The sequence below is a fragment of the Sapajus apella genome, unplaced genomic scaffold, assembly GCF_009761245.1.
Source record: "Sapajus apella isolate SASKATOON/1434 unplaced genomic scaffold, GSC_monkey_1.0 scaffold76, whole genome shotgun sequence".
Taxonomy (NCBI): domain Eukaryota; kingdom Metazoa; phylum Chordata; class Mammalia; order Primates; family Cebidae; genus Sapajus; species Sapajus apella.
This window is the reverse complement of record NW_022437016.1, coordinates 2,311,403-2,338,360: the sequence shown is the minus strand read 5'-3', so window position 1 is coordinate 2,338,360 and position 26,958 is coordinate 2,311,403. Positions and strand designations below refer to the sequence as shown.

Here is a 26,958-nt window from a genome sequence, read left to right as displayed (position 1 = left end):
CTCAGGCACTTCCTTGACACTAAAAACCAAGACAGAAAGTGGGTCTAGAATGGCCCTTGGCTAAGACTGCCATTGTTCTTTTGGAAGTGACATATTTAAACCAGCAGGCTTGAAAGGTTTAGGCCTGAGTGTCAGCCTGAAATGGGTAGAGGTTTCCATGTGGAAATGTGTTTGAGCAAAAAGGCTTCACAGAACATTTTCTCCTCTTTTGTTTGTTTCATCTTTTATCCCCTCTTATATTCCCTCCTCAGAGGTCTGAAGGCAAAGTTATGTATCTCCAGATGACTATTTAAACACAATGCATATATGCTTTTGCTAAAATGTTAGTGGTCTGAAGAGTAGATAATAGATTGGAAAGCCAAAGAAAAAAAAATGAAACAAAACAACAGCAAAAAGATGCTTTGATTTAAGGAGCTGGAGATGGGTGTGTTTCTTCTATTAAAATCTCCAGGTGGTTTGCAGCTGAACCTCTATATCCAGGAAAGGAAGGAGTCTTCCATGGCCTGCAAGGTCCCTTGCTTTTCTTTACCAGAGCAAGAGTTTGGGTGCTGAGCAAGAACCTTCGGTCCGGCTTCCTTAGGCCAGAACTCCTTAGAGTGGCTAAAACCTGCCAGGGGCCTTGATGGCCAACAAGATTCAGTAAGAATTGAGAAGAGCCAGGATGTTGCTGGGATGAAACAGACCTGGCTTGAATTCTCGTGCCTCTGATGGCTTATGCAACTTGAACCACGTGTCTGATCTCCCCAGGCTTCATTTTTCTCATTTCTAAGGTGAAGTAATGCTATTTACCCCCAGAAGATCATTTTGTTTTGTTTCGAGAGAGGGGATCTCTCTGTGTCACCCAGGCTGGAGTACAGTGCCACAATCGTATCTTACTGCAGCCTCACAAAACTCCTGGGCTCAAGCGATCTTCCCACCTCAGCCTCTTAAGTAGCTAGGACTATAGGTAGGCATCACCACATCCAGCTAGTTTTTAAGTTTTGTTGTAGAAATGAGATCTTGCTATGCTGCCCAAGCTGTTCTCAAACTCCTGACCTCAAACCATCCTCCTGCCTCGGCCTCGCCAAGCACTGGGATTATAGGCATGAGTCAGCATGCACAATCCACTGTCTACTCAGAGGACTGTTTTAAGGAGCCAGTGAAACAGTGCACATCAAGTGCCTAGGTTTTGTGGTTTGGCTCACAATAGCTTCTCATATAGAATATGTGTTTCCTTTTTCTCTCTATATATTTAAATGTCTTTGAGAACAACCGTATCAAGAGGCCCCTCTTATTGAGCCTTTCTTGCTTCAAAGCTAAAATCTCCGAATCCTTCCTCTGGTGTCCTCTCCTGGCATGATATCCAATCCAATTCTGGTTATTCTTTTTGAAACATGGAACACCTGTCTGTATTCTATTTATAACATCACACAGTTCTGAGTTGCATGACCAGCTCTACAGCTTACTAGGTGTGTGACCTTGAGCAAAGCACTCTTCCCTGTGCTCGTTTTCTGATTTATAAAATGAAGACCTAAAGGCTTCTATGAGAAACAAGGTAAATAACAGGTGCAAAAAGCTCAGCAGGGGCTTCGCATGGAGCAGGTGCTCTGCATGTGTTTGAACCTTTTCTTACTGTAAACTCACTCTCCTCCAGTCCACATGGTTTGTCTCCCACTTCTGACTCATCCTGAATTTTTGTAAGTGGTCTCTTGAATATAAACATTAGAATTTACATTTATTGGTCTTAAGTTTGTTGACAATGATGATGAAATTTACTATTCACTGAGCTCCTGCTATGCAGCGCAGTCATGCTCTTTAATCCTTCTAACGACTCTATGGAGTGGATGTTATTCCCATTTTACAGATAAAGAAAATGGAACTTACTGAAGGTCAACCAAAACATGACAGAGATGAGATCTAAACCTAAGTTTCTTTAATGCTAAAGTCAATTTTCTTTCCTTTACCATAATCTACTGTGCACCAGCTTATTGGAGTCATTTTGTGGGAATATTTGGGGATGGTTTATCGTTATCATGTGTTGCTTTGACCAAAATATCCTAGGTGCCACAGCCAATGCTGGAGGTATTAGAGATACCCTCTTTGTTCCAGGAGATATTGGTTAAGGTAGGAAACAACAACTACTACTACTATCTCAAATGGGGAACATTGTCATGGAAGCTGGGGTGGATGGGATCCAGGACTGGCCCTGGGCAATCTGACTTTGAGCAAGGCTGTCCTCCTCTCCTCTTCCTAACCTTGAGCATGATGGATTAGGCCAACTCATCTAAAGGGGCTCTTCCAGCTCTGTTTTTCCTGGATCGATGTTTATTTTCTTCATGTGGGAGTCAAATGACGGAATCTGTCTTTGAAATAAAAGAAGAATGGGGAACATATTTTCAATTTTTAGAACCAAAGGGCTGCCTTGGAGAGAAGGGGCAGGGGCCAGTTTTTGGACCTCTTGAGGTCAGGAATATGTTCAGCTAGTTATAGTCATAGGAACAGATTTTCATTCAGTCAACATTGATGTGGTTCTTTTGCTTATTGTTACCAGGGAAAAGAGGCTACATAGTAACACTGTTAGAAGCTCTGATATCCAGATATGGATTTGAATCCTGGCTTTGTCTCTCAATAGCTTTCTAACTCTGGGTTGGAGTCAATTTTTTTTTTTATCTGCAAAATTAGGAACTAACAAGCTTTTATGATTGATCAAATAAAATAATGTCTATGGAATATTTAGCACAATGTGTCCTACATAGTAAGTGCTCAAAAAAAGAGAAAAGGTTATCATCATTAAATGAAATGCATTTTTCATAAGCTCCAAGTTTATGTGATACTTAAATGCAGGCTGAATGATTATAGAGGGAGTCACACCACAATGCATTGTGTGACTTGTTGTGGTTAAATCTCTTTTTAGTTCCTTGTCATTCTGAGATCTTATGGTTCAAATGAGAACATATAATACATGAGATTAGGAGTTAAGAGAAATACTGGGTTCTTGTGAGTTGCAGTGGTGAAGGCAGTCTTCTGTGAGATGTGAATTCTCTTTGATCTTGACAGTTGGTCTTCTTAGATATGTTGGAAAAGTAGAAAGGACAACATACGGGAGAGGGGAATGCATGTGATCTGTCACAGGAAAGAGACGGGCAAATCCGACTGCAGTAGAGGGTTTATGGGCCATCAGGAGAAGCCTCATTTCTGTTATTTCCTAGGAATATGACACAGTGTCAGTGTAGGAGAAAGAGGTGAGGAGGAGGGAACAGAGATTTGAGAAAGACCCCTATTTTTAGAAGCAGTGTGACCACCCTTAGACACCATACATTCATAGGGTCAGGGTCAGCTGAGGAAGCTTGTAAGAAACTTTAAGTTTGGAAATCAATACGTCTTGGTTCATATTCTAGCTCTGTTCCATACTAGTCGATTATACTCTCTGAGCTTCCATTTCCCCCAATGTCGAGGAAGGATAGCATTGCCTGGTGCTTACAGTGGGCATATGGCCTAAAACATGTTCTGTAGGTAAAGGAACAATGTCGTGGAAGCTGGAAGCAGGAGCAGGGGAATAGCCACAGCAGGCCTAGTAAATACTGAATACACAACCAGTGTTATTCCCCTGCTCCTTTCACAAAGTGTGGGCCAAAGTCCGCTGACATCTTCTAGGATAATGGAACAGTGACTTTCTCAGCAAGTTTAGCAGACAAAGGAGCTAGAAATGTTCCTTTATGGAAACAGGAGGTGACTGGTCCTGATAGTCCTTGGTAGCCATGGAAACTGTGGCTGCTCTTTTGTTCTGTTCCTTCGCACTCACTGCTTGGCCTTAGCTCTTCTTTGCCACCCTCCAGTTCATCGGTGGTGTGGGCTGAACACGGTGGTGCAACTAAACAGCCTGTAGACTAGCAGGGCTAATATAGGGATCAGGTACCAGTTGCCTAGAAATTAATGTTTTTGGTAAGTCAGCACCAACGAATCGGAAAGCCCCTGCCACCTTTCCTTTCTCCTTCTTTCTCATTTATTTCTGAGCCGTTCTAGAGCTTTAGCTCTTTTGAATTATCTTCTTTCCTATTTCTCATCTGCCCACTGCAATTTAATCTACTGAGTACAGCATCTTTTTCTTTCCACTAATGCATTTCGTCAGCCTGCTAAATAGAAGTTAAATAGTCTTTAGCCTCCTGAACTTGCCTGTTGTGCTTACCTTTTTCCTTCTTTTCACATATTTTCTGTGACTTTAAAATTCTATTTTCTTCTAATACTTGGGAAGAAGAAAGATATAGACATTGGTTTCAGACAAAACTGACCATGAACCCTTCCTCTCCCTCTTCCCAGTAATCACTTAAATCTGGTTTTCCCATTTGTAAATGAAGAGTAACCCCTGACTTGCAAAGTATTGAGAAGTTTAAATAAGATAATGTACATACAAGCCCGGGCGCGGTGGCTCAAGCCTGTAATCCCAGCACTTTGGGAGGCCGAGGCGGGTGGATCACGAGGTCAAGAGATCGAGACCATCCTGGTCAACATGGTGAAACCCCGTCTCTACTAAAAATACAAAAAATTAGCTGGGCATGGTGGCGTGTGCCTGTAGTCCCAGCTACTCAGGAGGCTGAGGCAGGAGAATTGCTTGAACCCAGGAGGCAGAGGTTGCGGTGAGCTGAGATCGCGCCATTGCACTCCAGCCTGGGTAACAAGAGCGAAACTCCGTCTCCAAAAAAAAAAAAAAAAAAAGATAATGTACATACATATTTAATATAGTGCCTGGCATAAGGGCACCAGCTAATTATTGGGATCTGCTAATGTTCTTTATAACCTTTGTACAAATAATTAAACTAGATCATTGTTTTCCTACTTTCTTCCACAAAATGATGGTTCTGCAATGTCTTCATATTTTAGAGAGACACTCAGCTGAATCCTGCTAAACAGAATGTAATGTAAAGGTTTTTAGAGGTTTTAATATCAGATACACACTTGGGCGCTTTAAGAGAAGCATACAGAATGTAGCATGTCTCAAAATTTTGTGAACATAGAAATATTTTCTTTTCAAGATACATCTGGCTTTGTGGGAAATACTACACTGGCTCTTTGATGCATTTGGATACATTTATAAGAGCAATGGATGAGGCATCAGAGTGCACAGATTCTAATTCTGTTTTCGTCTCCAGCTAGTGGGGCTTAGACTAGACACTAGCAGCCTAATTGATATGGAAAGATCACTCAGCTGTGAGTCAGGAGATATGGCTTAAAGGCCCATTATTCCTCTGGTATTTGAACATCAGTTCACCTTTAAGACTCTCATTTCTCATTTGTCTATTGGGGATAACAGCAATGCCTACTGCATAGGATTTTGAAGAATGAATGAGATATTTGAAAATAATTTGTAAGCTAATAAAAGCTAAAATAATATGGTACCATCCCCATTATCTTCCTCTCTAACACCATTGTCAACACCTTGTAGTGACCTTTGAACTTGCAGGGCCAGCTACTTGCAGTTGCCACAGAGAAATTCAGGTCGCCAGCTGTTTGTAGCCCCATTCCATGTCAGCTGTCAGTGGCTTCACTGCACCAGGCTGCCATAATCTAAGCCTGTACTGTAGGCACGGTCTTTGTCCCAGGAGCAGAGCTAGTAAAAGGTCTTCCCAGTGGCTTCGTCAATAATCCTTTTGCTCCAAGGAGCACAATGGGCTGCTTCAGACCAGGTAGTAGCTTTTGGGGCTGAAGGAGGAGGAGAGACAGCCTTTTTCATCTTCTGCCATCTTTTTAAAGTTCCTCATTGTGATGGGGAGAGGTTCTCTTGAAGACATGTGGTCAGTATCAGGTGGGACAATGAGGCCAGACCAAGAACACCTAGTGTCATCACAGGTCCACCGTGCAAGCTGAGGTCCATAAGTAGCTCAGCAGTTAAATTTCTTGCTTCTGTTCTGCTCAGGCTGCATCTAGCAGGTTGATAGAGATGCTGTGGAGGATGGTGGTTAAGAGCCTGGATGCTGACCTCAAATGGTTTTTCAGTTCAGCCCTATTTACCTTTGAGCTGCATGATCTATGGCAAGTGATGGCCTCAGTTTCCTCACAGTGCAAAATGTGAGTGATAATAGAAAGCATCTCATGAAGTTTCTGTAAAGATTAAATGAGATATTGCATGAAAAAACTTAATTATATTGTCCAGCACCTAAGTTAGCAGCTATGTCACCAGTGATAGCGGTAGTGATGATGACAATGGCAATAACTGTGGCATCTTTTACTAAGAAAGTCATCTTAAACAAAAAAGATCTATACAAAGTACAATAAAAGGACTCAAAACATGACTTTAGAGAAGCCAAATAAAGCTATTAATGTTTGGTTTAAGGAAAGAAAGCTCAAGGCAACCTAATTTCCACCTTTAAATAGCTGCCCTGGGAAGAAGATATTAAATACATCCAATTTAACTTGGACAGCAGAAGCTCACTCATAGAGTGAGATTCAAAGGCTGTTTAGATATTAAACTGTCTGAGAATAGAACTGAGCTTAGTAGGGGTTGAGTTTGCTTTCTCTGGAAGTACACAAATAAGAGTGGATGAACACTTGCCCAGACCTTAAGGACAAATCTATGGATGATAAGATATTGGGGAAATAACATATCCTTTAAAGAATACCATAGATATCCCATAGTCAGAGAGCACAAGAGATTAGTTCATGACAGATATACAGAGGGAGGGATGGGAGAGACGTGGACCCAGGTGTGCAAGATAAAGGAAAATATGCCCCATATTGAGACATCACACTAAAGCAGTGCATGGCAACCCTGATATAAGAGACAGGTTAGAAGATATGGAGCCATATACCTTAGAGTTTCTGAGAAAGCCCCAATTTCAAATATCCTTTCTTTCTGCCTCCAGCATGACACTTGCACTTGTCAGATGGCATGTCCCAATTTCAGTTTCCAGAAATACGGCAGAGAAGCAGAGACACCAGAGCTCAGGTGCTACGGAAACCCACAAGGCACTCAGTGAGGTTAATGAGGCACTCAGCAATCTACAGTGGTTTTCCTGATATACAGGCAGATTGGCAGCCTCGGCAAGGGCATTTTTGTATGATTTCTGACCAGGCAGGCACCAAACCTTGCCAGAAAAAGTGAGTGAATCAATTTTCTAGAAAAAAAAAACAGCAGCATTCCAATACTGACATCTCTTGGTAGAAAGGGAAACAACATTTAAGCATTCGCTCATTCATTCATTCAATAGATGTTTATTGAGCATCTACTATATTTAGGCATGCTATAGGCACTGGAAATAGAAGAGCATAAAATATGAGGTCTGGTATGTAGTACTTGCACATTAAATAGCTATTAATTGAATGAACTAATTCCCAGTTAAAGGCATTGAATCTCAGATGTGACATGACTTGTCCACGGGGGCCAGCAGCTAAATGTGAAAGTTAGGATTCCAGCATGAGCAACAGTATAACATGCCCTGCTGATGCCCATGTAGGTGCCAATTGTTAGAAAGGGAGGTTTAAAGGAAATGAGATGGAAGGAGATACACAGAGAGCTTACAGAGCCCTAAGTATGTATCAGACATGGTGCTTAGTGCTGTAATTATGATCTCCCATTTAATACACACAACTTCTTTATCAGGGATTATCACTTCCCTTTTACAGATTAGGAAACTGAAGCTCTGAGAGTTTACATAACTTGCCGGAATTTAGGCAGGTATCAAATGGAAGATTTTGGATTTATATATCCACATCTAGAACCAAAGCCCAGGCTGGGCACAGTGGCTCATGCCTGTAATCCCAGCATTTCGGGAAGCTGAGGCCGGCAGATCACCTGTGGTCAGGAGTTTAAGACCAGCTTGGCCAACATGGTGAAACCCTGTCACTACTAAAACTACAAAAATTAGCCAGGCGTGGTGGTGTGTGACTATAGTCCCAGCTAGTTGGGAGGCGGAGGCAGGAGAATTGCTTGAACCTGGGAGGCAGAGGTTGCAGTGAGCCAAAATTGTACCACTGCACTTAAGCCTGGGTGACAGAGTGAGAATCCGTCTCTAAATAAATAAATAAATACCAAGGCCCAGCCTCTTTCCCCATCCCAAGTGGCCTTTCTACCTGCTGGGCTTCTTCACACCAATGTCTCCAGTTTCTAGAATCCCTTTCCCTCATCTCAACAGCATTTGCCACTTAAAGAAATAAATTACTTCTCAGCCTAGGACCTGGTCTCTTTGGGGATCTCTGGAGGAAGCCAATGGGAGTGTGGCAGCTTTAAGTTTTCCACACACAAGGGTCTGATGGGGTTAGATCTATTTTTTCATTATAAAATGTGATTGATTCAATTCCGAATTTAACTTAAATTTGATTTTCTCCTCTCAACCTGGCATTTCCAAACCAAGAATCAATCAAACCCCGAATTATAGGCAATGTGTGGATCAACAGCGTGAAGTTATTTCCGGTCGAATTTCTCAAGCAATGCGTTTTATGCCATTCTCTGCTACCATGAGAGGAGCTGAGATGTAAGAGGGAGGGAAAATGGAAGGAAAATTAGATTATTAACTTTCTCCAGTCCCCGCAATCAATATGCCCTGGTGGAATACTATTCCTACAGCACAGATTATTCCCCTGCAAGTAATGGGGAAGGAACCGCAAATGGGGATGTGAATGAGGGAGAACAGTGACCTCAGCCTTCCAGGAAAAAAAAGAAAAAGAAAAAGAAAAAGAAAAACTCATGTAATACGATCTGCAGCTATCATTTATTTAGCTCTTTTTTTGTACTAATTACATATGATATTTTGTCCTCATATCAGCTCTGAAAGAAGACCTCTGTTCCCATTTTTCAGATGGAAATATTTTTTCTTATTAGATTTATGGATCAGTTGGCAAGTGTCACACGGAGATTTTGTGGGTAAGCCAGGATTTGAACATAGATATGCCTGACCCAAAGGCCACACTTTCTGCATGAGGATATCCTGGGACCTTACTCCATGATGAAGTAGGAAGCGGTAGTGAAACAGGGGAAAGGCTGGAACAGGACTAGTTCTCATCTAGTCTCTGTAACATACAAAATTGGGTGATTCTTATATAAGTCATTTAATTGCTCTATACTTCTGTTCTCTATAAAACGGAAATGATGGAGATGATTTGCTGAGAGGAGTAAATGAGGTAATTGTTTGCCGCTAACATGTAAGCTTCAAGGCCTTTGGCTGTTTTGTTTACTATTATTTTCCCCATTCCCTTAGTGCCTCAAAAGGGCTGGTGTTCAATGAAAATTGGTTGGATTGGTAAATGAATAGATGGATGGAGAGAAAGATAAGTGCTAGGCACACTGCCTAGATCCTAGTAATCGCTCGGACAAATGGAGGTTCGCTTTTCTGTCTCTGTATCTTACAACAGCAGTGCAATAAGGAGACTGCTTAGGGAGGGGTGAGTATTATGGGAGAGATAGTTTCCACCTCGTGGCCGTCTATAACCCCTACTCAGAGCTAAGTGCTTATGTTCACCTCGCTGAGCCAGGAGCTCTTAGTAAGTCACCTTGGTTTGAGTCCCACTGTGAAGTTTCTGCCAGGTCCGGTTGCCATGGAAACTCCCTACAGCCCCTGGCTGCTCCATGGGCATGTGGCCTTAGTGAAGGCTTGACCTGCATGCTTTCTTCCTCCAGGACTTCAAAGACAACCATGGTGATTCAGGCATTCTCTGAGTAAATGGTTGCCCCACAGTGCTGTTCATTCTCACTCCCACTCACGCTTTCTTCTTCTTATGTCCTTCTCTTCATTTTTTTTCTCTTTTTGTCTTCTGCTGCTGTAAGAATAATTGAATTCCTAATATGTTCTGAGAATGTGTTGGACAAATAGGGGAGTCCTAGTTTCTGTTATCAATGAGGAGACAAACGCCAATATCTAGTTTGGAAATTATCATTTACTGAGGGCCTACTATGTGCCACAAACCGTGCTAGGCATTGGACGCTTATTGACTCATTTAGCTCTTACAACACCCCTGAAGGCTAAGTCATGTTACAATTTTCTAGGTGAGAAAACTAAGAGCCAATAAACTAGTGTGACTTTACTTCCCACTTGACTTTTAAAGACCCTGGGTTACTGTGATGTGTTAAATGACATAGGAGATGTGATTTAGTCCACCAGGGCAGGGAGAGAGTATGAGCAATTCTACCCCTGCCCCTCAGCCCTTTGTTCCCCGACCAGAAATTAGCCCTGTGGAGCCTGGGTAGTGTATTTCTTGTAGTTTGTTAATTGGTGAAGGAAGGGTCTTGGCCACATACACCTCTGCTGCTGTGTGGGCCAGGAATGAGACATGCCTTCTAAGGGTCCACAGGGTGTTCTTATCCATGACTCACTGTGCAGAGTGTCTGTTCCCTGATACAGGGGTCTCTCACTACCTTTCACATCTCATCCTCTGAACCTGTCTTGTCTTCTCAAGAATTTATTCATGCTGGACTCATCATTACATATTTTTTTCCCCAGAATAGACTCCATAAAACCTAGATTAAAACTTCAATGCTGGCCAGGCACGGTGGCTCTTGCCTGTAATCCTAGCACTTTGGGAGGCCGAGGGAGGTAGATCACTTGAGGTCAGGAGTTCAAGACCAGCCTGCCCAACATGGTGAATCACTGTTTCTACTAAAAATACAAAAATTAGCTGGTTGTGATGGTGTGTGCCTGTAAGTCTGAGGCAGGAGAATTGCTTGAATGCAGAAGGTGGAAGTGGAGGTTGCAGTGAGCTTAGACTGCCACTGCACTCCAGCCTGGGCAACAAAGTGAGACTCTGTCAAAACAAAAACAAAAACAAACAAAAAAGAATGCTGCTATTAACTGTTATTTTAGGGGTTTTGCTAAATGTGACTAGGCTGGAGTAACAGGTTGACTTTTTAAGGTGAGATTTATGCAAGGTGCCAAACCCTAGTCCATCTTTTTAGTAGATAACGTTGATGTTAGATTATTTATGCTCTTTAGTTGCTAAAATATTTGTACTATATTTTATTTATTTATATTTACAAATATTTATTACAAATATGTATGAAACGGCTTCTTGTGGCACTCAAATAAGAGATAAAACATATTCCTTTTTTTTCTGTGGTCATTTTAGGTTTAGAGATTCCCCGTCTTTGGACACAAGAATCATGTTTTTAATTTACTCTTCTATTTAACATTTATTCTATAACTACAGTAACCACAGTTTCATGGATAGCTCCTGCCATAAGACATGCTTTGTCCTAGGACTGAGAAAAAAAATAAGGTTCTTATCCTTAAATTAAATAACTTCCGGGTTCCAGATGGTGATTTTGGTATGAGAGACACAAAGATGAAGAAGGTGGGATCTTCTCCCTTAAGCAGGTTCTGTTATACGGCCAATGATGGATGTTGGCTAGAATGCTTTTTGATTGGTCAGTATCTGTGTTATGTTGGTTGCTTATTGTTACTACCATTTATGGGAGACATCATGCACTTGCTGAGATTCTGTAATGAGCCAGGCACCGTGCTATTCACTGGGGCATAATGGTGAGCAAAAGACGCCACTTTCCTTCAAGGAGTTGGCTGTCTATTTACTACACTTTAGGGTTTGGAATAAGGTATGTGGGGATGCACAATGAGTATGGGTAGTATATCTCCCAAGAGCATAAGAAATCATTATATATGGTGAGTCTCAAAAAGTGGTATGGTGACAAGGAAACAAGTGGATTTTTATCCAAAAGGAACACCACCTACACTAATGTTCACATGATGAAGAGTGTTAATTTAGGAGCACTGCAGTAATTCATCCCTGCTAGTCATTGGGCCAGGTGGGAGAGAGCACGGGAGGTATGAGTGTTGGGAGTCTTCATGAAAGGCCTTGGGTGCCAGTCTAATGAATATGGATCATATCCTGTGACTAGATGTTGTAAAACAACTTGAGAGATTTCAGCAGGCAGTACAGTGAACAGATATGAGCACACCTCCCTTATCGCACAAGCAAACAGACAATAGAAGAGATTAAGGGAGTGGGGTGAAAATACTAAGGACATAGAATAAATAAGACTATACAACTGTTCGGATACTGTAAAGGAGGAAGACAGAAACTCAAAGATGACATCTCAGTTTCTGGCCAGTTTAAATGGCAGTGCTTTCAACAAGCTGAGGATACCAGGAGGAGGAGGCTTTGAAGAGAAAATAATGTACCCTGTTTTGAGTGTGTTATTAATATATTTGACATGCTAATGGGTTAGCCACAGAAAGATGTCCAAGAGATGAGGGAAGAGGTTTGCTTAAAAGAAGAGCGTACAAGGTAAAAGAAATTTGGGAGGCATTGCTCTAAAACTGGTAAGCAAAACCTCGAAGAACAAAGCCTAAAGAATGAGAAATGAACGAAGACTCAAAACAGCCTCCATAGAATTTCTTTGTTGGCTCGGCGTCCTCTAGCTGTGCAGATCCAATCTACTTTTCCTATTATATCCATAAAATTGTCTTTAATTTTCAGAGGCAAAACCACCCTCCCCACTCTGTACCCTCTCTTCTAGGTCATAACACAATTTGTCTTAGAATCTAATTAGCCATGGATAAGCTTGACTTTTCCCCCTAGCCTATAAACTCCTGAAGAGGAGAGATTATTCTTCTGCTCTGTATGTCTCTCACCTAGTAGCTGCTCAGTAAAGCCTTGTGAAATTAATTTGAACTGATCAGCTTCTAACCGTGAAACCCTTCTAAATGACAAGCATTATATACAAATCATGCTGCATAATTGTCACAAGAACCCTGTGAGATATTTATTATTACCACGTTACACATAAAGAAACGGAAGTTTGGAAGATGGAGATCACAGAGCCAATGAGGACCAAAGCCCAAATTTGAACCCAGAATGATCTAACTCCAAAGCCCATGCTTATTTCACTAAGCTCTACTGAATTTAACAGCGTAACGTCTTCTCACTTGCCTCTAAGGAGAATGGAGGGTTTAATATCATCTAATTGTTATCAAGAATGACCAGCCAAATTGGGAAGGGAGGAGTGAAAATTACTGCAAGTTTCAGGAAGCCTGTTTCTTTTATGTTTACCCAAAGGAATAAGAAGCCCATTTTGCAGAGTGTTAAACCAAGGCCCAACGAGGGCCCACTGAGGTCACATAGCAGGCACAAAGGTTAAAAACATTTCTTTTCTTTTCTTTTCTTTTTTCAGATTCCCAACTGGAAAATAATAGAATTCCTAAACTTGATGCCACTCCCATTTCTTCACCTCATGGAATTATGTATCTTTCTGTGTGTTTGTGTTACCAGGTTTGCTGAAAAGCCCAGTGAACAAGACAGCCCTGACACTGATTGCTGTTAGCTCCTGCATCTTGGCCATGGTGTGCGGCAGCCAGATGTCTTGTCCACTGACTGTGAAGGTGACTCTGCATGTACCTGAGCACTTCATAGCAGACGGTAAGAGCCGAGCATTGCAGATGCTCCACACCCACTCAGCACCTTGCACCCCTGGCTGGTCAAATGTTTCTATGTATGGCCCAACCTTGGAATTGTTTATATATATATATATTACAGGGGAAAAAAAGAAGCATCTAAAGACCTTGGAAGAGGATCTTACCATTTGGAGTCTGGATTATTTGAATTAAATACCACTTTTGTTTTTATTTTTATTTTTTATTTTACTTTAAGTTCTGGGATACATGTGCTGAACATGCAGGTTTGTTACATAGGTATACATGTGCCATGATGGTTTGCTGCACTTTTCAACCCATCACCTACAGTTTAAGCCCTGCATGCGTTAGGTATTTGTCCTAATGCTCCCCCTCCCCTTTCCCCCCACCCCCTGACAGGGCCCAGTGTGTGATGTTCCCCTCCCTGTGTCCATGTGTTCTCATTGTTCAACTCCCACTTATGAGTGAGAACAAGTAGTGTTTGGTTTTCTGTTCCGGTGTTAGTTTGCTGAGGATAATGGTTTCCAGCTTCATCCATGTCCCTGCAAAGGACATGAACTCATTCTTTTTTATGGCCACATAGTATTCCACGGTGTATATGTGCCACATTTTCTTTATCCAGTAAACACTGCTTTTATCCTATGAGCAAGGATAAAGTTTATTAAATAAAGGAGGAATTCAAATGTGAATGTAGAAGGATTGAGCTACTTCAGAGAACCTATTGATTCTTATGCTTGTGGATCCATTTCAAAATAAAAATGCCCCCCAAAGAGTATTTGCTAATTAAAAACATATGACAAGAAAGATTGTATAAGTTTTATTGGAATATCCTGAATGTCCTGGATAATATTCATATTATCATTCCCTGTAAATGTACTTTACAAGTATCTTATGTTCTACCATTTACTTTTTGCCCAATTAAATTGAATTAATGAGACACTGTGGCCACCATAGTCATTAGCAAAGCATGGTCCAAGACCCTGATTAACGTGCTTGCTATCTATTGCTAAAGTGCCCTCCAGAAAAGCTGCTCCAGTTTACATACTCCAGGACATGTTGGTGTCTGTTTCTCAAACACTTGTCACATGGCATCACCATCTTTAGATATGTTGACGTTTAGCATAATTCTAATGAAGAAGGCATACCTTAACTCTGCAATTGTGCAGCTTAATAAATTTTTAGTTTCAGAGCTTTTTATGCTTTAAAAATTGTATACATTTTACACTTTTAAAAATGTATATGTGTGGATGAGTTTGAAATACCCATGAAATCATCACCATAAGGAATGCCGTAAACGTAACCATCACCTCTAAAAGTTTCTTCTCACTCTAATTTTTTGTGAAAAGGACATGTAACATAGGATTACATATGAATCGACCCAGATAAAATTATAGAATATTTCCAGCACCTCATAAGGTTTCCTTGTGCCTCCTTCCAGTTAATGCTCTGTAGGGGCAATAAACGTTCTGACTTGTAGCACCACATTAGTACCATTAATTCTTAAAAATAATTTTGCATTTTGATATGTATTGAATGTTTCCGAGATCCTTACCCTCTATTTGCCAGTTTTCCTTCAAAGAAACTTGATTTTATCTCCAATGTTTGTTTCAGTGTTCAGAACTTAGCACCATTCCTTCAGCATATTGTGACCAGAGCAAAGTGGAACTTTTACCCCCTCAACCCATGTTTTGAAACACCCAAACTTGTATCAATGCATCCTGATTGTTCCCACTTCACTGTAGTGCAGAAACCCCTACTTGTTTTTCGCTTGTACTGCACGTAAGTTCATATACATTCAGAGCTTAGTATTTCTTATTTCATATACATTCAGTTGATATTCAGACCTATTTACAAGACTTTGGTTCATCTTTAATGAATCATATGTGCACGTAAGATAGGTAAACGTGGTGGGGGAGATTGTAGGGGATGGTGTAGGAAGGCAGAAGGAACAAAATTACAGAAACAAGTGGTTTCATGGATTATGCAGCTAGAAGAATTGCCAGAACCTGGATGTGGCCAGAATATAGTGATGGAGGAGCAAGAGTGATGAACACTGAGTTGGAAAAACACAGTAGAGCAAGTATTAACTTCTACAAAATGCATGTCTCCTACCTTTTATCTCTCAGCTGTCACTACTCATTAATTGCAGAATGTTAAGCCTTAAAGGTGTTCAAGTTTTACATATTTATTTTCGTATATGTAGAAATTGAATCCCTGAGAGAATAACTTGCTCAAGGTGAAATAGTTTAATGACTAAGAGCACAGGCTTTGGAATAATATAAACATTAATCCAAATACTTGTTCTGTTGTCTGCCACTTTGATAGCCAAGTGAATTCACCTCTCTGAGTCTCTGTCTCTACATCTATGAAAGGTGGATAACAGTAGTACCTATCTCATCAGAGTGTTCTGAAGACTACAATTCCTATTCTTTATCATGTTTGTCAGGTTTTCAGATAGCATGTGACTGAGAAATAGTCAACAGCTGGGAAAGAACAAAATTAAGGGACTACCCAAGAGAGCTGCAAATGATCTTGATGACTTGGAAGGACAGACCCAAGTGTGGTGAATTAAAAGCTGCCCTTTCTCAGTGCTCCCAGTGTCATAAACTTAAAATTTTATAACAGCCTGTGGAATTTCTGTCTGGGGTGGAAACAGCCTGTGGAATTTCAGTCTGTTTCTGCCTCTAGACTGGAATCTCTGTGAGGGCAGGAATTATGTCTTTTGGGAGGAAATATTATATTCCCACTGATAAGCAAGGTGCCTGGTCCATAATGGATGTTCAGCAAATATGTGTTCAGTGAATGAACGTTGCCTGAATTAAAGCTGAGTTGTGTTCATTATTCTATGGGCTCCTTCTAATAGATCTCTAATCATACAACAGACGCTAAATCAAAGAAAACTAAGGCGGATGATGCATAAAGATCAAAGATGTTTTAAAATGTATCCCTGAAATTTTAAATGCACCCAGGATTTGTCTGCAGATGTGCAAAGGGCTGTTGTGAAAAGCAGTTTTCATACTCACAGATCTCAGATACACAATGCACAGCACACAGTGTGGGAAAGCACCCGGATCTATCAGAAGACAGAAGGAGCAAGTGGAAAGCATGGGCAAGAGCCTGTATTGTGGTTATTGCAGGAAGAAATGGGTGAGGCGGTGTAAGCAGGGTAGACAGATTTGGGATTGGCTAATTTGAATTAACTTTGGTAGGCTCTGTGGTTTTGGAGCTGCTCCTGATTGCCTGGTGTCTGGCCCTAGGATGATGGAGGGAGAGGATATTCTTTCCCAGTGTGATAAGCCACATAGAGGAGATGATTGGGGTGTAGGCTCTGGATTGGTTAATTTTCATATGAAAGGCGTGCTCCACGGACAAGTCTTTTGCTTTCTCTAAGATATGACTATCCCTGGAGGAGAGGGCTCTCCCCAGTCAGAAGGCTCATATGCCAGGGCATCAAGCATACAGAAAACAAGAAAATATACTTAATACAAAAAAAAAATGTAGAAATAACTACACAGTGTATACATCTTGGAGATGTGATGGAGCCAGCTTAGAAGACAGCATTGGGAAGACCTTGTCCACAGCATCTTAGTCTCCAGGCACAATGGAATCTCCATCCCTTACATGCCATAATATCTTAGTAGGATTGTGTCCTTTCAAATGAGGTAGGTTTTGGTTTGCATCTCAATTTTGTTGCTTCTTTACTGTGAAACATAGGAGAGTCAAGTTAGCTACCTGAGTCTTTTTTCTCGTCTATCTGAAAAATAAGGATTATTATGAGATGATTGAATGTCATAATGTATATAAAGTGCCTAGTAGAGTGTCTAAAACATTGTGATAGCCCAACAAATAGTAGCTGTTATTACTCTTATTATTAAAATAGTTTGTAAAGAGAGAGACTTCAGAAGCTAGAACATGGCAATGCAAGAAAATATAGAAAACCAAATAGGTGAATTTAGCTACTCTCAGTGAGGTGAATGGAAGAGGAAGTATATTATATGCTCTGTTCTAGCTGAAAGTGACTTTCCCACTTGAAGACAGTAACACTTGAAAGTCCTCCATCTCTGGGGTTCAGCAGGAATCCTGGGAGCAGCCGGCCCCTGAAGCCAGATGGACACCTGTCTGGTAATTCCAAGCAAGCTCACCTTCCTCAGCATAATCCCAAAGCCTCCTTTGGCAGAAACTTTATGGGAATTGCTCATCTCATTCCTCCAACAGCTCTCCAAAGTGGTCTTTATTATCCACTTTTGGCAGATACAGAAACTGGGATGTGAAGGGGAGTAGAATCCAGTCTTCTGTAGGAGTAGAGAAGGATCTAGAAAATTGATTTTAAAAATTGTACTAGTGGAGCTTCCAGCTCTGATTTCTGGAGATAAGAGGGTATTACATAAGGGAATAAGAGGGAAAGTGATACTAGTGCCTACTTTCTTGAACCCGTATCATCCCTTAGTATTGATATTTATAAATGTGTTATAACTTAAATTAAATATGGTAACAAACACAGATGGAAAGTGCACAATTCGGTTATATTTTACATGCATGTATTCACCCACATCATAATACCGGCCCATTAAGACCGGAAAAGTTTTAAAAAACAATAAAAACAAAGTCTTAATGAGGCCTGTCAGAATGAGGGCAGCCCATGTCAAGTACAAGAAGCTCCATTTGAGATCAGGTCTCCCAGGGACCAAGGCCAGGGCAGCTTTCATCCTTTTTGAGTCACCCCCATGAGTGCTAAGCTGCCAAGGTGCTGGCCCTTTCTTAGTAGAGAGAGCTCTCAGTCACCCTTACAGACTGAGCTGTCCATGGTGCTGGATCATTGGATGGGGCTGAGTAATGGGTCCTGTCTTCCAGGAGAAAATGAATTCTGCCCTTGTGTTACTGCATAGTTATACTCGATGCTTACTGTCCATTATAAAGAAAAGGTCATTATGACATAGCAGTTGTCCAGAGCTCAGCTGGCAAGAGTTCTGACACAGTTCCCATCCAAACTCTTGGCAAATCTTACCCCTTCTTTTATCTGGGCTTCTTCAAAACCTTCAGTGGCTTTTTGCCCTCCCAAGCACACACTGAAGAAATGGAACATGTTTGCATCTAAACAGACTTAAGCTAGCATTGTTTATCCATCTGTGGACTATAAATCATCTGCATTTAGGTCTTCTGGGGAGTTAATTCCCAGAACCAGTGAGTCAGATTCTCTGAGGGTAGAGCCCACACATTAATATTCTTTGCAAGAACTCTCTAGATGGTCACTTATGAAAGCTTTGAGAGCTATGCCAATATCTCTGTAAGTGTTACTTTTTTTCCATCTAACATAAATGATCACTCCTTCAGACCTTTTGGAATCATTATAAGCATCCTTGATAATGGTCTTTGGTTTCCTCCACCTTTGACTTTATGAATGCCCTATTAATGGAGCTGCCTCATAGCATAACTCCAGTGACTGTCAATAGCATCAGATATAATGTGAGTGGTCTACTCTTAAGGTTTATAATATACTAACCCTGATCACACAGGTTTGGGCCTCATCAAAATTGTCATGCAGTTAGCTTTATTGAGAAATAATTATTGGTTAATATTAAATCAATCTTAGCTGAGATCCTAGTTTATGCATCTACGGAGGTTCCCAATGAAGGTCGGTATATATTCACCCAATGTGGTCAGCCAATAGAAGAGTCTGCTTTCAAAGGGAAAAGCTATTTAGGTGAAGTAGGTAAGATGGTTCCTCTCCAGCGTAGACAGGTAACATTCCCCCTAGAGTTCTCTGTTTTGTTCCAAGAGTTGTTATACATTGGAAGTTATTCAAGTGAGAGGATTTGGCAGTTAAAATATTGAGAAAGCACTGTAGATACCCAATGACCTCTTAAGGAAAAGATGGAAGACATTCAATAACAAGAGTTGAAGGAACCTAGACAGGAAGGGAACTTACTATTATTGAGTATGCCTGTTATCTATCGAGCAGCATAAAAAACACTTTACATAGGATTCTTCATTCAGTTCTCATAGCAAAACTGAGAGTTGAGATTTAGTATCCTCATTTGCGTACTTGAAAAGTGGGGCTTAGGGATTTTTACAAGATTAACACACAGATGACATGGTATGAAAACCTAAGTCTACTGAGCCCCCGGTCTAAGGGTCTTCTATGTTCTAAGATTCCAGAGAGGAGACCAGGATTTATTTATTTTGAAGAGAGCAGGCTGGTTCTGGAAGTTTTAAGGAAGCACAACTAGAGAGCTATATGAGTGATGAGTGTGGTCAGGGATGGGAGAAGATGAACCCTAGTTTGGAAACATCTTCCTCTGATGTTGACTGTGTGACTTGTGCTAGTTACTTAAACATTTTAAGCTGCAGTTACATTATCTATAAATTGGGGATAATAGCAGTACTTATCTTATAAAGTTATTGTGAAGAATAAGTGAAATAATACTGATAAAGCTTTTAGCTCAGTACCTAAGACCTAGTAATGGCTCAATATATTATATAAATGTTATAAGTTGTAATAATACTTTCTTAATATTGGAAGGGGGTCATTGCAAGAAAATGAGTTCCCCATCATAGAAAATCTCCTGTGAATAGATGATCACATTTTCATGAAGCTGTAGAAGAGAAGGGAAGAGATGTGTTTGGCTTGAATACACGATATTTTGTTTTGGAGCCATCTTATTAGACTGTAAATTTTAACACCACTTAATTTTTTAGAACTTTTAGAATATGTTTGTTTATGCCTTAGTACTTCACCCAGAGTGTTACCAATGCTTTGCATAGGCTCAGAAATGGGTGAAAATCAGGGATGTTGCTATCTCTTGAATACATTACTTAGCTAAACTCTCTCTCTCTCTCTCTCTCTCTCTCTCTCTCTCTCTCTCTCACACACACACACACACACACACAAAATTTTATGTATTGATATGATTGTTACATTAAAATACCTATGCTAAAATGTCTTTTTATTCAAGTCAATTTAAATGGTTAACATCATCTTTTAGGTTGAATTAAGTTGATAGCCAAGTCTTTTCTGTTCCCTATGACTGAGGTATTTGGGCTCTGAGTATTCCTTCTTAGCCCATGAAATCATCAAGTATAAATGCCCACATATTGGGATGGCATAGTTCACTAATATGCCACACATGTATCTGGTTTTGAGCATAAAATTGTGTACAATAATGTGTGCCTACATTTATTTGCTTTTTTCCCTATTTGATGTCTCCCATCCCAAAAGAGTGAGCTAATGCATGGTTTCATGCTGTTAGAGAAGAATGAGGTCCAAAATTGACTTCAGAACTAGTTTGCAGTGATTTTAATACATATAAAGAGTATTTTCAATTCTTAGAAGGGAAAATTGTACCACATTGAAAGTGGATCCCTAGCCACAAACTGCCAAGCAATTTATTTAAAAAGAATAGTTCCTTGGAAATTCTGCTCTCTGAAATCATTCCAGGCTTTGTTTTAAAATGCTCGGTGTTGACTGCAGGTCTTTTAATACTGTGGAACATGCTCATGGATGGAAGTTGTATACAATATGGCTTCTGTCTTTTTCTTCCTTAACTCATTTGCACAGCCTTGATGCTGTTTAGACAAATAGACTATCTTATCTGGTACCTGCCTCTCTATATGCCTTTGCTTATGCATTCCTCTTCATCATATATTTCCATATATGGCAATCTCACCTATGTCTATGGCATAACTTATTTTTCTCCCTCCTCTAGCAAGCCTTCTTCAATGAGTCCCCAGAGACAAAAATCCTCTCCTTTCATATACATTACCTAGAACTATATATGCCTTTCTAAAGACTTCAGTCTAACTCCTGTGACTGTTACTGTTACATATGTGTCATGGAGACAACTGCCACAGTCCTACAAACTGACCTTCTGCTTTAAATCTAGCCTCTCTACTATCTTTTCTCAATAGTGCAAACACAGCAATCTTTTACAATTAAAAATATCAATACCTTGCATACATGTATTGTATACATGCCATACTTTCTGTAAAACTGTTTATTGTCTTCTTTTCTACTTGTTTTGAAGACTGAAGTTCTTATCATGGTCTTTGCAGCCTTGCAGGGTCAGGCCCTTGCCTGCCTTTTCTGTCTTACCTCACACTACCTCTCCCTGTATCGGCTCCTTAGATTTCTCTGTTGCCTCCTGCCTCAGGGCCTTTGCACATGTTGTTTTCTTTGCCTGAAAACTTCTTCCCTCATCTCCAGCTTCTCTCATTTACCCTATGGTAATGGACTTTCCTTATTTACTTCCCAGCCTCTGTTAGCTCCTTTACTAATCATTCTCCTTGAATCCTGCCTTTTTTCCTTATTACACTTATTTCAATGTATAATTGTATATTTATCTAGTTAGTGTTCTCTCCCACTAGGTTTCAAGTTTCATAAGGATAGAGATTATATTTGTTTTGCACATTGTATTCAGAACCTTGGACAGGGTTCAAAACGTACTTGATGCTCCTAAAAAGCTTTCACTAAGTTTTTTTTTTTTTTTTTTTTTTTTTTAAGTTATTTCAGGGATTAGACTTGAATTTTTTCAAGGTCAAGGACCACAGCTTGTTCATGTTCTGACTTATTGTGATGCCTAATAGAGGTTCTGTAGGCATATAAGACATTGTGTCTGTAAAAAATGAAGTAAGGGAGGACTGACAGGTGGACCCAGATGATCTGGGAAGATACACTCTAAAGAATGACAGTGCAGAGGTCTGAGGCTGCCTCTTCTTCTGTGATTGACTTCACTCCCCAAGGATGTTGCTCCCATCCCCCAAAATAAACTCCAATCAAATTCACACACCCCTTCTCAACACCAAAATGAAACAAGCTTCATGCTGGAGCCTAGAAAGAAGGGAAATATAAATTGAGCTGAGATTCAGAACCCCCATAGGGGAGGTGGCAATGAAATACCAATAAACCATATTAATATGCTGAAATCAGGAAGAATAGCTTGAACTCCAACCTAGACTTAATAACTATACGTGAGAGAGTACAGGGAGAAGGCAAGGCAAGATTTTAGTCAGAATTAAAATGAGATCTGTAATGAAATCGGTAATACAATTATAAACTGTGAAAACTTTTTTTCCTCTTCTTTTTCTTCTATTTAGTAGCCAACTTGTTTAGCAATGGCTGGGAGCTGTGGATACCCCTTAGAGTAAAATTCTTTTTTTTTTTTTCCAAATCTCTTCATTAGGAAAGTCTAAATCCACAAAACCATGGAAGAAAAAAAAAAGATGCTTCAAGCCATTTTCTGCCTTAAATAGTAACTGATCCTGAGGTTAAAGTGACAAGCGGCTTGGGGAAGAACAAACCCAGAAAAACCATTCTAAGCAGCTGAATATGTTCAAGCTTTTAAAGATACCACAGCAGCCAGTGGGACTGTGATTTTTAATGACACTCCATGCTAAGATATTAGCTTGGCTTCCAACCAGAATGAATTGTTACTAATTTCCCTTCATAACAAAAAAGATAACTGAGTTTGACGTCCAAAATTGGAGACTAATTTCTGTGTTTTGATAGCAGATTGAGTCCAAAAATGTGTTCCCAGGAACTGGGGCAGAGGGTTGTTGCAAGGAGTAGGCAAACTCAATTTGCTCTCATTAATAATTCCGTTCTGTTGTTGTGAACAGGAGCCCACTTTGACTTTTAGAATGGAAAGAGAGAATGCTTGGTGAGAGCTTTGATGAGATTGAGTTCAAGACTGTAGAGTTAGTTGTTCCATTATTATTGGCTTGAGGTTTGCAAAATAGTGTAGAATTGAGGCTGTGGAGCAGTCTACCAGAGAAAGAAAGTAATATGGTGAAGACATTAAGTGCATTGACCTGTGTCCCAAGAGATGTGGATTTCAGACCAGTTCGTCTGCTTTCTGGCCAGTTTCTTTATTCATCTAAAAACATGCTACTACCCCCTTCTTCAAAGAGTGTTTGTGGGGTGATTAAATTAAAAGCATCTTGCCATCTGAGAGGGTAGGTATGATTATGAGAATGTTGTGTCTTTGCCTCACTGTTTGTTTACAGCTTTAGTAGGTATAAAGACAACCTCAGGGCTGGAATAGGATCTTAGCAGGTTAAGGCTAGATAAGGAAAAGGTACAAAACTAGGGAGGTCAGCTTCCCTTGGCTAGAAGAAGGAAGCTAGATAGTTAAAATGCATTGATACCACCACTCTTTTATATAGTGTCTGCTTTTTCCCTTTCTTCCTTCCTCCTCCCCTCCATTTTTTCTTTTTTTCCCTCCTATGGTCAACAGACATTTCATACTGTATTCTCTGTGGCATGCTTAGATACTAGGGTGCAGAGACAAATAAAACACCACCTCTGGCCTTCTCCAGCTTAGTGGTGGTGGAACATGCCAAGTCAATAAAAGAAGAAACTCATTGTGAATGATTCATAATGGGGCTGTCCTAGATGCTGTGGAGACACTGATGTGGAGCAGAGAAGTATCCCAAGCTGGAGATGCGAAGAAGGTGTCTCAAGGAGGTGCTACCTGAGCTATATTTTAGAGCCATTGACACTTATCTGGAGAAGGGCAGTGGGTGATGGCAAGCTTCCTAGGGAAGTGCATGGACATGTGCCAGTGCATTCATATAGATCCTGTTTTCCAAACCTCCCAGTGGTTGCAATAACACTGGTAATGATTAGGAATGTTTACAGAACAGTTGCTAAGTGCCAGGTCCTATGCTAAGTACTTTACAAGGTATTACCTTATTTCATTCTATTACCTCATAAAGTAGATTCAGTTATTATCTTCATTTTAAATTTAAGGGATACCTAAAAATTTAAAGGTCATGTACACCTAACGAGGTTATATGACCACCTTAGTGTTACACAGGTGGGAAGAGGCTGAACAGAATTACTTTAAATCAACATCCACAGAATGTGATAGAGAAGCTGATGACTGTGATCATCCTCTGACTCCCCTGTGAATTCACCCCAACTTGGAAAAATCTCTACTTCTTCAGACCTCAGTTTCTTCATTATAAAATATGGGAGGGAACAAGATGATACTTAAGATTTTTCCCTGCCCCAATATCTTAAAGGAGAGGGAGAAATACAGGGGTTCAAAGTCCCCCTTTACTTATCTCATGATAGACGATGACCTTCCAAGTCCTCACGCAGCCATCACATTAGTGTCCTCAGTACTCTTTCTTCAGACTGGTTTGGGCCAAGCTGCTGTCAGGCAGCCCTTGAACAAAGGAGGTTGGGAGCAGAGACAGATGAGCAAACTTTCCATAGCCCACAAGTTGCCATTTGAAGAAAGCTTAGAAGGATCACAGTCAAGCTTGCGGAGGGACTTCAGGCTCCCAAGGCTGCCTGGATGAAAAATAAAGTGGTGGGAAGCCTGGGCCATGGTGGGAAAGACACCTGCCTCTCCCCAGCTTCCCCTCTCAGCCCCAGCTGCAGAAAGACCTTGAACATCTCTGATGCCAGCAGGAGTTTGGGAGGGGAAGAATGCATTTATATTCACATGGGAAAAGATAAGATGGGAGGAATAATTAAAACCTGTGCATCTCCACTCCCCCTTCACCAGCCCTGGTACCCAGCAAAGCCTTGCTATTTGGCTTTTCTCCCCAGCATGTTCCTCTGAATTATGTAAGCCAAATATATCTGCAGCTTCTCAGCCTTGGGTTTTCCAGAAGCTCTTGGCAACTTTCTGAGCCTCAGCTAATGGCTGGGGCATCTCACCATCAGCTGGAGTCACCCCTGGGGCCTGGACCATCCCTGAACCTTCTGTTTATTCCCTCCCTGTCTTTAACTCTGTTTCTCATTTAAATTTTATAGGTGAGTTCATACATTCAGACTTTCAGCTGACATTTACTGAGTGCCTTCTCAGGGCCAGGACTTAGATTCTGGAACAAACTCAGGCACAGTCAGCATTAAAGGTGGGTGAGGTGGGGGAAAGAACATGAAATTTGGAATCTTAAATCCTCAGGTTTAAATCTATGCTCCTCCTCTTACTAATTATGGATCTTGGACGAGTCACTGTACTTCTCAGAACCACCAATTTTACCATCTATGAAAGTGAAGCTATAAGCCCCTACTTCACAGGGTGGTGGTGAGGGTGAAATAGAGAGTGGCATAAAAATAGCCAAAAATAGATGGGTAGAAAACGCTAATCACACCCTCATAGGGATCATATGTGTCATTTAAAATGACAGGATAACTTTAAAGCAAAAGGCTACTATGGAAGGTAGATGAAAATCTGAACCATCAGGGTATATAGACAAGAGTCAGCCAGGTTGCGAGGGAAGCTTGGAGTCGTTTCCACTGGACAGATCTGGGTAAAGCTCCAGGAAGCAAGAGGATTTTGCTAGAGTCTGTTCCCATTTGAGGAAACTGGATGGGCAGGGATTGGGAGTGAGAGTGTGCATTTCTGTTGGAAGAGGGAAGAGAGAAGGAGGACAAGAAGGGCAATCTTCCAGGTAAAGAACATCATGAGCAAAGGTGTGGCAGGAGCAGGTAGCATTCAGCAAGGCTGGGGATCTGTGGGGGCATGAATGGATCTAATGGGGGGGGTAGCCAGGAAGAGCAGTTGGGATTTTTATCTTGGAGGTAGGTTGGGAGTCATGGAAGCACTGAAGGATTTTAATCAAAGAAGTGTAAAGGTCACGGTTGCTTTTACAAATTAACAAGGCAACTTGTTAATTCAGAGTTCAGGCTGTGGAGTCAGACACACCTGGGTTCAAATGCTAGCTCTATGAAATAATAGACAATAGATGTTACCAATGTTACTTAACCCTTCTGGATTATTTCTTAATCTGTAGGGTTGTGAGAATTAAACAAGATTGTATTTCTAAAGTACTTGGTAATGTTCATTTTTGTTGGAATCACCATCACCATCTTTTCAGTCTAAGTCGAGTCCTGAGCTACTTCTTTTTGCATTCAGTGCATTTGCAATTATTTCTTCAATGTCTAATTTGGTTACGAGTCTGGGCTGTAGAATCTCACTACCTGAGTTTGATACCTGGCTCTGATATTTTGTAGCTATGTAGCCTTGAGCTAGTTATTTAACTTCTCTAAGCCTCTGTTTGTGCATCTGTAAAATGGGGAAAGTCACAGTAAACCACCTTAAAGAGTGATATTGCTTGACACATATTCAACACTTGGAAAACAATAGCCCCTTCCAAAGCTACTATAAGACCCGTAATGGCTGAGATGTAGCTTTCTTGTTCCTTTGTAATCTCCAGTACACAATCAGTGTTCAATAGTGATTTATTGAATGACTGATCACAATGTAAAAGGTGAATCTGAGGTTGTCAAAGCTAGAGACAAGGAACTCTGATAGGGGCTGCCTTACTGAGTTCATAACATCAGGCCTGAACAGGGGCATTAAATGTGAAAATAAAAACAAAAGAGTTCCTGTAGAGCTAGAACAAGGAAATACAGCAACTAACTGCAAGTAGAGACCAAGGAAGAGGAAGAGTCAAAGATGATGTGGCATCTGGCGCCTGGGATCCCGGAAGGTTTGATGACCCCAGATATCAATTAACATAAGAAGCCCAACTGAGTTGAGGAAGCCTGAAAGAATAATCCCCTTTTTTTGTAAAGCTATGAGGTGTGATAGTTATGAGCTTCAACACAAATGCCAGAGTATACCCGGGTTCAAATCCTAACTCAAGCTTCATCTTCTGAAAAATAGAGATGCTAATA

General features: G+C 40.7%; 1 protein-coding gene across 3 annotated transcripts in view; it reads left to right on the top strand.

The window, feature by feature from the left end:
* ASTN2 (astrotactin 2) overlaps positions 1-26,958 on the top strand; it is a 948,324-nt gene that overhangs the window by 355,920 nt on the left and 565,446 nt on the right. For all 3 annotated transcript variants that reach the window (XM_032251601.1, XM_032251600.1, XM_032251599.1), the window contains one exon: positions 13,189-13,335. In XM_032251601.1, the coding sequence (XP_032107492.1) occupies positions 13,189-13,335 (147 nt within the window). The remainder of the gene's footprint in view (positions 1-13,188; positions 13,336-26,958) is intronic.